The sequence below is a fragment of the Marmota monax genome, unplaced genomic scaffold (genome assembly GCF_021218885.2).
Source record: "Marmota monax isolate L192 unplaced genomic scaffold, Marmota_monax_Labrador192_F-V1.1 WCK01_AAM20220418_F8-fsc00012, whole genome shotgun sequence".
Lineage (NCBI taxonomy): Eukaryota > Metazoa > Chordata > Mammalia > Rodentia > Sciuridae > Marmota > Marmota monax.
In genome coordinates, this window is record NW_026695227.1 from 1,481,201 (window position 1) to 1,497,388 (window position 16,188).

General features: G+C 41.9%; 1 protein-coding gene across 1 annotated transcript; it reads left to right on the forward strand.

Annotated features, from left to right (window-relative positions):
- Positions 1-811: 811 nt before the first annotated feature.
- Positions 812-5,666, forward strand: Apold1 (apolipoprotein L domain containing 1). Its single transcript, XM_046436318.2, has 2 exons — positions 812-1,094; positions 2,320-5,666. Exons 1-2 carry the CDS (start codon positions 1,092-1,094, stop codon positions 3,061-3,063), a joined length of 747 nt encoding a protein of 248 aa, XP_046292274.1. The 5' UTR covers positions 812-1,091; the 3' UTR covers positions 3,064-5,666.
- The last annotated feature ends 10,522 nt before the right edge of the window (positions 5,667-16,188 follow it).

The window sequence follows — 16,188 nt, forward strand, 5'->3', positions numbered from 1 at the left end:
AACAGAAATTATAAATTGCATTGTTGATAAATATAAATTGTAAAAGCTAGTGACTTAATCGTATTCCAGAATGATATGGTTGTGAAGATTTTCCAAATGAATCAGAGAGTGGAGGCAATAATCATTTAATTGAAAAATCAATTTGGTCTTCCTAATCCAAAGGTGAGAATGTTACAGGGAGGGCCATGTGTTTGGGTCCCTGTGGTTATGACTGAGTTCACAGGTCTGCTCAAGTTCCCAGATGCTGCGCTCATTTTTCCTTCCTGTATCATCCAAATAATTGTCTTTCAGCCCATGCTTCACTAACCTACAGATAGAATCCACTCATTTAACTTTCACAAGAGCCACAAATGAAAACCAGGGAAGCCATATCTCCTCTGTGGTGAAAAGGGTATAATTAGCACTGTATACAGCTTAACCCTACTGATTTTTCTGACTCATTTGGCCTGCAGTGTGCCCTTTCTGAGACCTCCTATGTTCTCCACGGTTGGAGATGCCCAAAACTACACGCAGCCCTTCCGGCGGGCGTGGCCTTGCATTCTTAAGACCGGGTAGAGCTGGCTGTACAGCTGAAGGATCACATGTGTTGAGCCACTCGCAGATGCACAATACTATTTGAAATATAGGCGTGGGCTCTGAGTGGCTATATCAGATCCACCCTCTCTTTTCTTTTTAAAAATGATTTTGACCTCTCAAGAAATACTATAATTGGTCAGCCTGGGGTGCGTTTGAAAGCCTCCGCGATGGCGTCATTAGCTATTCTCAGGAGAGGAAAGGCAGGGTATCGCCCCTGGGAGGATGACAACACTTGTTTCAAGTTGGGGAAGAGCCTGTGGTTCTCTTCCTGCGTTTGGGGGGAAAGCGAACACACAATGTTCATTTCCTAAATACGGGATGTGCTGTGCTGGCAGGTCATTTTCCACCATGTCACATCCTTCTGGATGAAGGCAGCAGGGGTCAGGGCAGGAAATGGCAAATTCTCAGAATGAGACAAAGCTTTCCCAGGGCGGCTATTGGTTCTCTGGAACTATAAAGCACACTCATCCAGAAACAGCCTCGGAATTTTCTTTCCTGGAGGCAGCCAGAAGTGAATGGTAAGTGGGGATTCTAGGATATTGTCTGAGAAATGGCCTTTGGATGGTAATACAAGGGTTGTAGCCTTGTCCAATATGTATCAGGGAAGTCTTTTTCTTATTTCTTCTTTTTACCTGGAAACATCACTTGTAGGTTGACGTATGGAAGCCTGAAAGTAAAATTAAGATTCAGGAGTCAGGAGATAAAGATGCTAAACTAGGCTCTATGAAGAATCAGCTGCATCTAGAACATGTCTCTGGTTCAATTTCCTCATCTTCTAGATGAGAGTAGGATTTTTGTCTTGATATCTCATAGTTTTGAAATGCTTTCTTTTTGTGGCTTATTTGCCACTTTAAAGAAATCCCTGACGGAGAAGACTACGGTTGACATGAAGATGGGAATCTCTGGTAACTAGGAAGGATGTACTTTTACCCCAGGATGTTCAGTTTTCTCTTTATTAGTCACCTTCCACTGGCTTCAATTCAATTTGGTACTAGATAGGTAACCCTCAGTGAGTTGTCAAACAACGTTTTTGGCCACTTTATTTTTTCAAAGTTTTCTTGATATTTTTCCTTAATTATATTAAAGTTCCCTTAATTTTTAAAAGGAAGCTTTAAACACCTCAAGACATGGAGGTATTAGTTGGATGTAATATCTTAGGCTTGATTCAAAGATAAGAGCCTGGAAGATTAGCAAACCAAAGAGAGTTGCTTCAGGCAAGAATCTAACTTAGAAAAATCAGTTTCTTAAATTTGAAAGACAATATACTTTTGAGATTTTGGGTGACTTATCTTTTTTTACTTATCAGAGAAAGAGATGGGAAAAATGGTATTGGAAAATTCCTAGGATCCAAGTCTTCATTTGATGAAAGGCTAAAATGTTATCTTTCAAACAGCAAAGGCCTCCGTTTTGGAGTAGCCTTCTACCCCCACCCACCCCCATTTAAATATTTAACAGTTGATGCAGTCCATCTTTAGCGTTCCCTGGGAGAGAAGCAGAAGATGGCATTATTCCTATTTGCGTATGCGGATATAGTGTCTGAGAACCAGTGTGACTTGTTTCAGATCCCTGAACTTTGAGAACTTGACACATGACCCATTGGAAATGGACCGGTTTCACTTTCACCTAGCTTGGCAATAGCGGGTGTATTTAATTTTTGACGACTCTCACTTAGGTGAGGGAAGCACAGGCAGAGTAGCGGCAGGCACCAAGGCTCCAGGTGATTGCTTTTCTGTGTCCCCTCAGGGCATGGAGCGGCCTGCGGCCTGGGAGCCGCAAGGTGCGGATTCGCTGCGTCGCTTCCAAGGGCTGTTGCTGGATCGCCGCGGCCAGCTCCACGGCCAGGTGCTACGCCTGCGCGAGGTGGCCCGGCGCCTAGAGCGCCTCCGCCGGCGATCCCTGGCTGCCAATGTGGCAGGCAGCTCACTGAGCGCCGCGGGCGCAGTCGCTGCCATCGTGGGGCTTTCGCTTAGCCCTGTCACCCTGGGTGCCTCGCTTCTTGCGTCAGCTGTGGGACTAGGGGTGGCCACCGCTGGAGGGGCGGTCACCATCACGTCCGACCTCTCCCTGATCTTCTGTAACTCCCGGGAGGTGCGGAGGGTGCAGGAGATCGCGGCCACCTGCCAGGACCAGATGCGTGAGATCCTGAGTTGCCTGGAGTTCTTCTGCCGCTGGCAGGGCCGCGGGGACCGCCAGCTGCTGCAGAGCGGGAGGAACGCCTCCATGGCTCTGTACAACTCTGTCTACTTCATCGTCTTCTTTGGCTCACGTGGCTTCCTCATCCCCAGGCGCTCGGAGGGGGCCACCAAGGTTAGCCAGGCGGTTCTGAAGGCCAAGATTCAGAAACTGGCGGAGAGCCTGGAGTCCTGCACCGGGGCTCTGGACGAACTTAGTGAGCAGCTGGAGTCCCGGGTCCAACTCTGCACCAAATCCAGCCGTGGCCACGACCTCAGGATCTCTGCTGACCAGCCCGCAGGGTTGTTTTTCTGAGAACATCTTTTCCCCCTAATGACCTCGGCCTGAAACTACTCCCATGGGATGCTCCAGAAAAACACCACTTTGGGCTAAGAACTGAGTGCAAAGAATGTGAAAGTGGGTGGGTGCTCACAGCCCTTTTCCCATCACTGACATGCAGCCTGAGCTTGCGTATTAGGATTGCATATCACTCTTGTGATCCTAAGGAGTTTGTGACCTGAAAACTCTTTTTCCTTTATCAAGAACCTTTTAGACCTCACATAGCTGTCCAGATACACCTGTTTTGGAGTTATTTCTAGTGGTAGGGGCTGGTCCCTGACCCCACCCTGATGATTTGAGCTGGGGCTGGAGAGGGTGCCACCCTCTGGTTTCTCTCCAAATCCCACTAGGCTTTGAGGTCTTCAAAATGCCTGTGAGAGGAGACACTTGCTTTAAAATCTCTCTTCAGGAGTTTCTGATAAAAAGAACTCCAGAATCTTGTTTGGGACCCAGAAAGGGCCAGGAGCTGACATGCCCTCTTCTTCCTGCCCCGCCCACAAAGTGTGGTCCCAGTACTGGCTCATTAGTACCATCCAGGAACTTGCTGGGATCACCTAGTAAGTTCTTGTACTCCATCCCAGATTTAAGGAAGCATAAAGTCTGAATGTGGGGCCCAGCAACTTGTGTTTAACAAGCCCGCAGATGATTCTGATGTACACTAAGGCTTGAAAACCACTGCAACAAATGTCAATTTATGGTCCCTTCAATGAGACTTCTCAAAGTCTCACGGCCTCCCTAGGGGCTCCTTGGTCTTCAGAGTCATTCACAGAAAGGCAGACTGTCCTAGAAGCAAAAGAAAGAATGTTATGTGCGAGCAAGCCTGCTGGTCAACCCCTCCTGGGGAAATTTTCCACAAGAACTAAGGGATGTAGCTCAATAAGTCCATAAGAGGGCAGTGTTGCCCACTCATTATAGAAACTGGTACAGAAAGGAATGTGAATTTACCAGAAACAGATATTTCCCTATTATTTTCTCTGAGAACTCCAGACTACAAGTATTTATTTATTTTAAGTTTGCTATTTAATAACTGTTTATTATTTTCATTTAATTTTATTTACTTGCCGAATAGCATGTTTCTGAATGGAAGACTACTGAGGCTTTTTAAAATTTTTTAACTGAGGCTTTTTTTTTTTTTTTTAAGAAATGAAGTTGAGTTTGATTTTCTAAGGGGTCTTTCTTATTCAGAGGGATTTTTTTTCCCTCTAGTGTTTTAAGTAATTTTTAAAAATAAGTGTGGGGAGTTCTGAACAGAGGGACCAGGAGCTGATTTTAAGCTTGTATATGATGGAGGCTTGAATTGTGGGATATATAAATGATGAAGCATATTTATCCTGAAGGTACTTTGCCAGAAGATAACACTTGACCTGGAAAAAAGAACTTATATAGTTTAGGAAACTTTAAAAAAATTCAAGGAAATTGAAAGAAGTACTTAGTTCCTGGAAATGTGATGTCCTATGAAGTTATGTATTATGGGTGATAGACAAAATAGTTTGTGTTAGGTTGTTACAGTGATGTGTCACATTTTGACTTTGGGGACTATAAGAAACCTGTTAGTTATGTCTAAGAAAATACTTTTCATTTCTTCAATTTCCATTCCTACAATTGTAATGTTGAAAAATAAGTTGGAAAGTCTTCAGGGTTACATACAAAAAACTTGGCTGTATTATTCAATATGCTATAAATTTACCTAGCCTACACCCATGCTTCCCAATGATGACAGTGTGTCTGAGGAATTATAATTTTAGCAGTAGGGGGAAAGTTTTCCTTTCCTTCTAAGTTGTAGTTGGTCTATGTCCTGGTTTATTATGAAATTAATATTGTCTTTTAAAAAAAAATAGTGTAATTTCCCAGACTGCCTTGCATAGATGCTAGCACTGTAGATCACCAGAATGTACTTCACATTGCTGTTGTGTTAAATCATTAAGGTATAGCTATCATTTATTGATGCTTAAACTTGAATTATATTCTTCCAGTGTCTGAACTGTTCCCTAGAAATAAATGGGCAATTTTGAAAGCAGCAGCAATAGTAGTGACAAACTTTTTCTTATCATTTGGGTATTTTAGGATACCAAAGTTATAAACTTCTGGAGTTATTACTTTATTTTAGTGGCCCACTTTACATCTTTGGAAATGTGTCTGCTTTTGAACAATAGTTACATATAGTAGAAATTCAATAAATGCATCTGAATAATTTAATTAACTGGCTGTATTAATAGGAATTTGTTGATAATGAAATATCATCTATCATCTTATTTGTCTGATACAAAGATTGGAACCTCTACCAGTGTTTAATCAATTTCAGCTAAATTGATCCTAGGAAAAAATATTTCTTTCTTTCACGGGAATGTGAATAAGGCTTTTCCTTAAGGTCTTCATTCTATAAACAAACAGGTTGCAATGGTATGTTGTAAAGGGAAGGGAAAGGTGTATTTAGATTATAAGTACTACACAAAAATGTCAGGGTTTGAAAATGCATGTGTTTGTATGAAATATTTAAGTGCTTCTCTTTTTTGTTTCTTGGGTTTACAATCATTTGGATTATTTTATTTCACAATAAAAGATATTCATGTGGTTCTGCATTTCAAAGATTCATATATTCCATGCCATATTCTGTTCCATTAAAAAAACAATCCTTAGCAAATGTTTTGATTCTAATTGCTTTGATGCACTTACCTGAAGACACTTGTCATTTCCAATATGGTAAATGTTGAAGTCAAAATTATTTACTGGAATAAAAATTAGAAAGATGACTGGAATAAAATCTACTGTAGATCAGTTATATCAAACAATCAGTCAGCTTGATATACTTCTCATTCAATAGCTTGGTGTGAAAAGAAAATAGAGGGAATTGAGACATTGAGATTGTCCAGAGATAAATGGGGATTCAGTAAATGTAGGGACTTTGGAATTTATTTTTTTTTTCCCTCTGTAGCAAAATCAGTCCTTTCCTTTTTTTTTTCTTTAGGTGATGATAGGATTTAATGGTAATCTCTATAGCTAAGCACATAAGCACAGCTAGAATTTTCTTTCTTTCTTTCTTTTTTTTTAGACCTTTTTCTTTATTGAAATAAATTGCTCATGCCCCACAGTTTTTGATCTTTCTATAATAACTTATAGTTCCATGTTTTCTTGAGTACGGATTAGTAACTTTTAAAAAAGGGAAGATATTCAATCATTTTCACTTAGAATATCAAATATTCAGTATGAAACTCTATGAATCATTTTTTTAAAAAGTGATCAATTCATAATACAGAAATTCCCTGGTTATCTAGAAAGCAGACTTCAAGCACTTTCGAAGCAATTGAGCATAATTACAAACTGGGAATTAAATGAAAAGAAAACTAGTTAACCAAATTAGCTTCACAAACCCCAAACCTTAGAGAGAGGCAGATAGGAAGGGCAAAGGCGGGGGGGGGGCATTTCAAAGATTCAATAAAACTACATTCTTCTCTATTAAAAACAAATAATCCTTAGCAAATCTGGCAGTATATCTCAGTGGTAGAGCTCTTGCCTAGCATAAATGAAGCCCTCTGGATTCAATTCCAAGCACCAGAGAAAGAAAAAAAAAAATCCTTAAGAAACATTCTAATCCTAACTGCTTTGAGGCACTTCCCCTAAGACTACTATCACTTTCAATATGGTATATGTCAAAGTCAAAAGGCAAAAGTATCATTAGAGAGGCAAAACTTTGCCTGAAATCTTGCAAATCACTCTTCTTAATAGTGCAAGGCTGGCTGGGAAATGTAGTATTTTTAGGAGAGAATAGTGCTGTCTCCAATATGTGTAGGATTCTGTTGGTAAGGAAGGAAAGGTGGGTAGTTATTGGGGAAGTGGTACAGCATTCCAGTCAAAGAGCCCGTCATGGTTGCTGGCAAGCAGTTGGGGACTACTCTGGCAGTGACCTCACTCTGACTGCCAGCCTCTGCATCTGTACCTTGGAAACGATCCTGGGTCTGGACGTTGTGCTTTTCTTGACTGTACAACCAGAAACATCAGGTCACTGTCTGTTTGCTAAGGTGTTGGCAAGCTGGAATCCTATCTTTGCTGAAACATGGGATTCCTGTAGTAACAAATGTCCTTTCATTTAATTGAAGTAAATCTCCTGTTAAGTTGGCAGGAAGTTGAGATGTTACTTTTTGTTCCTAGCAAACTCATAAGAAGGAAAGTAAACCCTGCTGTGATCTGGAACAGGACAGAGTGAACCCTGAGATCTGGAAACAATCTCTCAGCAACCAGGGCATTTCAGGAGAAGGGAAATGGTGCTGATAAAGCGAGACCCATCTGGGGGCCAGGCATGCATATTAGGGGTCCTCAGCACAACCACAGCTGACTGGCATTAATACTGGGATGTGGAGAGAATGGCCTTGAGTATGGTCTTGCCTATGTGGAAGAAGATTGTCTATATGAAGCTACATCTGCAGAATATGATGTTTAATCCCATTTTGTATTTCCAATGTAACCCTCCAAGTGGGAATGCAAACAAGCTTTAGCCAAGGGTCATGGTCATGGTTTCTGCCTTCCTTACACACAGGAGTAGTCAAATCCTGGTTGGGTTCAGTTGCCATATTTACCGGAATAGCTGTAATTGAGAGAAGTTTTTTACATAGATGGAGTAGGGAGAAGAGTGATATCTCAAATCTTTCTTTCAGTGAAAACTTCTTTTTCTAGGCTCCCTGGTTGACATGCAGGCTTTTGCTTCTGCCCTCACCTTATTACTGAAACTGCACACTCAACAATATCATTTAAGAACAATTAATTTTTAAGTGCTTAAATAAAATTACATTTACATTATATAGAAAATAAATGTGGGATGTTTAATGATGATGATAATAATAATAGCTAATTTTTTTAAAAATATTTTTTAGTTGTCGTTGGACCTTTAATTTATTTATTTATATGTGGTGCCAAGAACTGAACCTAGTGCCTCACACATGCTAGGCAAGCGCTCCTCTACTGAGCTACAACCCCAGCCCAATAGCTAATCTTTATTTTTTTAAAAAAAATTTTTTTAGTTGTAGTTGGACATGATACCTCTAATTTATTTATTCATTTATTTTTTATGTGGTGCTGAGGATTAAACCCAGCGCCTCGCATGTGCTAGGTGAGCACTCTACCCCTGAGCCCCAACCCCAGCCCCTAATTCTGTGGTTTAATGAGAAAAAAATGATGTAGTCTAGGAGCTGTTAAAGGGCTGAGTCAGAAAGGAAAGGAGCAAGGGAGGTGGTGAGGGAAACTCTGGGAGAGGGAAGAGGGTAGAAAGCAAAAAGAGAAAAGTGGGAATAGGCAGGATCAGGTCTTTACCAGGTGAATGTCTCCCAAAGAGAAGAATCAGACCATCACACACCATCAAAGCAAACTGATGGGAAACAAGATCAGAGGAAGGGCAATTGTACGTTGAACCTGATATCTTGCCTCTACAGGCTCTGGAATATGTGGAGCTGGTATAAAAACCCAAGCAGAACCCTAGACCAGTACTAACTCCTTTGCTGTAGCTATTGTGTTTTGTAGTCAAATCACAAATTTATGATGTTGGCAGTGAACTTCCTGATCTCTGAAAGTTTCCCTCCCCAGAGTACCTTCTTTATTAAGAGGGGGAAGACTTTGGAATTATCTGGGGTACCATTTCCCACCTCTCCAGTCTGGCCTGCTCTTTAAGTTTTCTTATCAAGCTGGTAATCCATTTTTACTTGTGAGCATAAGAGAACACCATTTCCCTTGGTGTGCAGGAGATATTAAGAGAGAGACTTTTCCTTTGGTGGTCCGCAGTCAAGTTGGACCTTGTCCTCACTACTGCCTTCTTTTATGGCAAACTATTGGATTTCTCTCTTCCTCAGGAATGAGTAATCATGGCCCAGGGTAATGAACTATCTCTAGAAGCTCAATTTAGTCTTCTTGTTGGTGTTGGGGATTGGGTCCAGGGTCTTGCACCTACTAAGCTACTCTGCCTCTGTGCTCATCCCCAACCCAGTGTACTTCTTTTACACACAAGCACATGATCTTCCCACATCACAACTGCTGCTTTATCTTCTCCTCTTCTTCATCCCTTCCTGATATACATGACACACCCGTGTAAATACAGATTATTCATTCATTCCACAAAATACTTATTGAATGCCTATTGTATCCTAGGTACTTTTCTAGGTACTGAGCATAGTGAACAAATGAGTCAAATATCCCTATTATCATGGAGTTTGCATTCCAGTGATGGCAAGGAATGCAAACATAAATAAAGAAGTAAATATTTAGCTTGGGAAATGGTATGTATTTGTCTCCTATTGTTGCTATAAAAAGCCACCATGAAATTAGTGACTTAAAACAACACAAAGTGGGCTGGGATTGTGGCTCAGCAGTAGAGCACACACCTAGTGTGTGTGAGACCCTGGGTTTGATTCTCAGCACCACATAAAAATAAATAAATAAATAAATAAATAAACCAAAGGTATAAAAAAAACAAAACAAAACCACAAAAGTAGCTGGGCAAGGTGGTGCACACCTATGATCCCAGTGGTTTTCTGAGGCAGAAAATGCCCTATGTATTTAAGGAACAGAAGCTCAGCATGGCTAAAATCAAATGGGTGAGAGGCAGCGAGGTGGAAGATGGGGTCCAGGTGCTGAGCCAGAAGAATGGAGAGTTCAAAGCCAGCCTCAGCAATGGCGAGGCACTAAGCAACTCAGTGAGACCCTGTCTCTAAATAAAATACAAAATAGGGCTGGGGATGTGGCTCAGGGGTTGAGCACCCCTGAGTTCAATCCCAGGCACGACCCCAAAAAGCAGCAACAATAACAATAAAAATCACAAGTGTATTATCTTCCAGTCAGAAGTCTGATGTAATTTTAGCTCTATAGGCCACGATGAAGTTGTTGACAGGGCTGAGTTTCTTTCTGGAAGCTCCAAGGAAGAATGTGTTTTGCCTTTATACTCTCTAGAGGCTGCACCCTCCTTGGCTTGAGACCCTCTTGCTGCACCCTCAAGGCCTGCAAATATGATTGAGTCCTCCTCATCCTGCACCGCTCTGACATCCTCTCTTGCCTTTCCTTCTAGTTTTCAGGGCCCTTGTGACTACATTAAACTCGTTTGGATAATCACATAAAACCTCCCTATTTCAAAGTCAACTGATCATCACTTTAATTCCATCTGCAACCTAATTCCATGTGCATACCATGCGCAGTACATTCTAGGGAATTCAAATATGTCCATCGCTAAGGGGCCATTATTTTGCTTACCGTATGGTGATAAGTGCTTTGGAGGCAGGGAGGTGAAGCAGGGCCAGGAGAGAGAGTACTGGAAGATAGGGATCAAGGAGGGTTTGCCAGGCTTTAATGACAAGATGACCTGAATTTAGTGTTGGAGAGTCACAAGGTTATCTGAGGAAAGACTACTCCCAGCAGGGAGAACAGACAAACACAAAGATCCTGAGGCAGAAAATGCCCTCTGTATTTAAGGAACAGAAGCTCAGCATGGCTAAAATCAAGTGGGTGAGAGGCAGCGAGGTGGAAGATGGGGTCAGAGGTGCTGGGGCCAGACTCTGTAGGGCTTTACAGACTGTTGTAAGGACCTTGGCTTGTATTCTGAATGAGATGGGAAGTCACTGGAAGATTTAGCAGAGAATAATATGATCAAACTTCTGCTTTCAAAGTTTTCTTTTGCTCCTATGTTAAGAATTTACCGGCGTGGAGAAGAATGGAGGCCTGGAAACTCGTTAGGAGCTAATAATAATCCAGGTAAAAAGTTTTTAGTAGCCAAAGTGGAGAAAAGTAATCATATTCCAGAGATATGATAAGGGTATAGATTGGATACAGGAGGCAAGACAAAGAGGGGAGTTTGGCTTGGGTAATTTGGAAGGATGCTGCTGCTATTTGCTGACACAGGGAGAACTGGGGGAGGGATGGAAATAGGAGTTCACTTTTACAGACATTAAGTTTGAGACACCTGATACATCCAAGAAGAAAGTTCCAGCAAACAGATGAGTATATGCAGCTGGAGCTCAAGGAAAGAGTTAGAAGGGAATGATTCATAAGGTCCTGAGGAATGGGCGGTATTGGAAAATCACAACACTTGTTATGATCACTAATGGAGTAGAAATAGGTTCAGGACTCGGCCATGGGAATGGAGTGGAGAGGGTGGAAATGAGGAAGAACTAGCCAGGAATACCGAGAGGGAGTAGCCAGAAAGGCAGGAGAAAATCCAGGAGTGTGTGGTGTGTTGGAAAACAAGGGGAAATGGATCTTTCAAAGAGAAGGCAGGAATTAGGCACTGTTTTCACAGCGTGGAGGTACTTAAGAAAAACTTCAGGGGAAATAGTGGGAGCAGAGCCTCCTGGAAGTACTTTCTTTTTTTCTTTTTCTTTTTTAATATTTACTTTTTAGTTGTAGTTGGACACAATACCTTTATTTTATTATGTGGTGCTGAGGATCAAACCCAGGGCCTCACCCATGCTAGGTGAACACTCTACTGCTGAGCTACTACCCCAACCCCTGGAAGTACTTTCAAGAGACAGGAATTGCTGGGCACGGTGGGGTACACCTGTAATCCCAGTGGCTTGGGCAGCTTAGGCAGGAAGATTTGGAGTTCAAAGCCACCCTCAGGAATTTAATGAGACCTTTTCTCAAAATAAAAAATAAAAAGGGCTGAGGATGTGGCTCAGTGGTTAAACACCTCTGGGTTCAATTCCTGGTACAAAGAAAAAAAATAAGGGGGGAATTGGCAGCGCTCATGTAGACAACTCTTTTGAAGAGTTTTGCTATCAAGGTGAGCAGCAAAGTGAGCAGTAGCTACAGAGGGATGTGGAGACACTAGTAATGTTTTATAAGATGGGAAGAAATAATAGTGTGTGTGTGCGTGTGTGTTTGTGCGCGCGCGCGTTATAGGAATTGATTATGGAGAGAGGGAAAAACTGAGGATGCAGGAAAGAAAACAGAGGCTTTAGAGTGACCTGGAGAAGGAAGGAGGGGGGAGATTTAGCCCAGGCTCCTAAGGGCAGGGGTCAGCACATCTTCTGGAACAGGTAGGTGGTAAGATTGATGGTGGGAATCTGTGGAAGTTCTTTTAATTTTTCACTAAATGGAAAATCAAGTTCATTAGCTGAGAGTGACACGGGAGAGGGGACATTGGATGGGGGTTGTGTAAGAGTTGGGGAGAGGATCAATTAAGGAAATGCGTGGGTTCACCAGGGAGCAGGAAGGGTCACATACAGAGCAGCAGTGGTGAGGGAGTTTTAATAACATGTAAGGGGGCACCATAGGGTCCCCCCACCTTAGGAGCTCTGTTGGAGTTCTTAGATGCAAACAACAGAAGCTCTTCCAGCTAGTTAAGCAGACAAGGAAGCTTACAGAATCTTTAAGAAGATGAAAATCAGGTTGGGGGGCAATGTAGCCAGGAATAACCCAAACAGTGTCTGAGATCCACCAGAACCCCCCATGGCTGCTGTGGTCAGACACCTCCTACAGCACATCCGGCACAGGCTCTGGACTCATGACCTTTGCCATGCTGCCCTTGAAAATGGACACCTCCGCCAGTGCCAGCACCCACTCCCTGCATTGTTCTTTTCTGAGCTCAACTGGGACACGGGTGTGTCTGCTTGAGAGAGATCAAGTCTAGTGTCAGTGATGAGTGCAAGGGAGGAAGGGAGAGTGAGTTCCTGGTTTCTACTTCAAGGGCTTGGACTCATCATGGGAGAAGTTTGGCAATAACTGGAAAACTCTTCAAGAGATACTGAGCTCTCACCAAGCATGAGGAATGCGGGCAATAGCAGGGAAAGCAGTTGATGTTGTATTTGTTTATTTGTTTCAAACATTTGACATCAATCTTATTATGCTGAAATTCGCATGCTTCTATTTTAAAGCTGCTATGTCTCACACTTAGTATTTCATGGTGGCAGCAGTATGTGGGTTGCCAAGGAATTTCATAAACACCTCCATTTCTAGTAATTTGTTTTTTAAAAGATTATGCATGCCTTGAAGTAAAAAATCCCACTTGTATGCAAGGAATCTGAAACAACCAGGAAATGAGTCAAAGCTGGCTTTTCCTTTATTACTCACCCCGCTGATCTTGAAACACTGCCCTTTGTGGCTTTCTACTTAAGGATTATATCATAAATTTGAGTTTCCTGCTTGTCTTTTGACTTTAGGTTAAACCCATTCCTTATATATTTTATGTATATCTTAGGATATCATTTATATTTTTCACTGTAATTTTCATTCTGAAACACCAGATTTATGGGGTACTAAGTATAAAAATATTTCCTTCTGAAGACTCAAGGATGGAGCTGGGCACGATGGCACATGCCTGTGATCCTAGAGACTCAGGAGGCTGAGACAGAAGGATTGCAAGTTTGAGGCCAGCCTTAGCAATTTAGTGAGGCCCTAAGCAACTTAGCAAGACCTTTTCTCAAAAAAAAAAAGGGGGGGGGCGGGCGGGGGAGCTGGAGATATGGCTCAGTGGTTAAGCACTCCTGGTTACCCTCCCCCAACCAAAAAAAAAAAAAAAAAAAGATCCAAAGATGGAGTGGACTGAGAAGTTCTGGAGGACAAATGGTAGGCTTTAGAGAAATTGACTTATTGCCACATTGCCACCGCAGCCACGCTGAACTGCCCTGAGCCCCACTATTAGATGATGTTCCCTACCTGAATAGCTGAAGCCTTATTCAATAACTACACTCCTAACTTGTTTTTCCACCCCCCTCCCCAATTTCAGAACCTCTCTGTAATCCATATTACAGTAAGTAAATAGGCTATGGGGATTTATTCATGGTAAGTGCACTCACAGTAGACTCATTTACAAACTGGTCCCAAATACCCATTGGACAAATATTTACTAAATGCCTACTCTGTGCTAGGCACTGGGGATTGCTCTCATAGTGCTCACTATCGGTGGGAAGTCACCCAATAATAAAGTTCACTATAGACTATGGTGGTAGTGATGAAGGAGAAATAGAGGGACTCAATTTTGCCTGAAAAGTCTGTAAGACTCACTGATGTGGAGTTTGGAGAAAAGGAAGTGGTGAGAAGAAGAGTGAGGAGCAAACGTTGGGAAGAAATACAAGTGCTAAAGTTATAGTGTTCAGTGAAAGATAAGGCCATGTGGACACTCAAAAGGAATTATCCACAGAGGAGACACCCTTCAGAGTATGCACACTAGGTAAGAGATGAACTGGTTGAAGCCAATTAAAATATTTAAGGGACTATTACTAGTATTTCTATTTCCTTTTTCCATACTAGGAACAGCATGGTGACGATGCAGTGCCACCATTCTAGCATAGGACAGCGGTAGGATAGTGGGCTCTGGAGCCAGATTGCCTGTTTCAAGTTGTGGTGCCCACAATAGACATTATCCTCTGACCTTGACCTTTCGTTTCCACTCTCTGCCTATTTGCCCCTCCTCTATTGTTTTCTAGCTATGTTAATCATTCTGTCACTTCTCTACTTGCTCAACCCAGAAACCTCCGAATCACTGACCCATTTTTGGCCTTCATCTTCCATGTTAAATCAATCATGAGGATTTATCTAACAACTGCATACCCTTTAACTGTCCTTTTTCTCCAATCCCCCTGTCCCCAGTCTGGCACCAAATACCATCATCCTTTTCATGAACAGCTGCTAACTGATATCCCTGCATCCTGCTCCTGTACCCAATCCATTCTTCACTAAAAATTGAGTGCTCTTTCCAAATGCATCTCTGTTGATATCTCTTCAATGGCTTCTCAGTGTCCTTAGAATAAAGTGCTAAATTTCCAGATCCTTAACCTGACCTATAAGGTCCTGGATATCCACGTCCTTAACTATACAACTACCAACTTTATCTTAAATCACCATTTTATTTATTCATTTGATACTGGGAATTGAATCCAGGAGTGCTCTACCACTGAGTCATATCTCCAATCCTTTTACTTTTTTAAATTTTACGACAGGGTCTCACTAAATTGCCCAGGCTGGCAACCATTATATAATTTCTATACTCTTCACTTGATTTTTTTCCAGTGCAGGATCTAACCCGGAAGGTTCTCTCTGCCTGTAGAGACTCCCCCCAACACCCCACACAGCTATCAAGAGCTGCCCAACATTCAGGTCTCCCTTTAGAATCACTAGAACATGATTGTGACTCACAAGAAAAGGTTAGGTCATTCCATCATGCATTGCTCTAATACCCTGCTTTCTCTTAGGTTCCTGTCATTTCACTTGTGGTTGCTTTTTCACATCTGCCTGTCCTGGTTGATTGTGAGGATTTATTTATATATATTTATTTATTTCCTCATTACTTATATTTATTTATTTTTATTTTTATTTATTTATTTTTTTTCAGCAGGAGTGGGAGCCGTTTATTGTAGGACCGGAGGGGTATATATACATTCCACAAGCTTATCTTAATTAACATAAACTAGATACAGCAGTCAACCAATAAGGAATCTCCACACTTAATGGCTCACTGGCGTTACTTCACAAACCACTCCCTCTGCAAAATGCCAGGCGCCATCTTGACTTGTTTACAGACTCTAACATTTCCCCCTTTTGTTTAATTTAAATAATGACCATAGTGGTTTTTACACAAACACCATAAGTAATCTGCTACAAGCAGAAGGGGAGGATACAAAATGCCACAATACCAAGCCAATTGATGGCTCCATGCAAGAAGCCCTTGGAAAAATTATACCAGCAATGACACCGTTTTCAAAGATACCGAGTTACAATTTGTTGTAGATTACAGTTTGTTGTCTCAGTCCAGGTAAAGCAGTGTCTCAATAGATTAACTCACAGTCCAGGTAAATCACAGTCCAGGTAAGTTCTGCAGGCAGCTAGCTTAAATCACAGTCCAGGTAAGTTCTGCAGGCAGGTAAGATCCGAAGTCTTGTCCGGTTCTCAGCAACACTGGAAATTCTTCCATCCTCGTCCTCACCGGCACTGGGACGAAGGCAGGGACTCCGGATGGCTAAAGAAAATCCTGTAGTATTCCACTAAGAAAATAACCTTCTGAACAATTTAGTACATTTGAAATAGGCCTTAGTGGCGCTCATTACTCATTAGCCTCCAGGTGTAGGAGAACCATTGTAGCTTAGTTATTGGCATTGAAAATGACCAAACATCAGGGACGCTGGTAGCGTCTTTTGC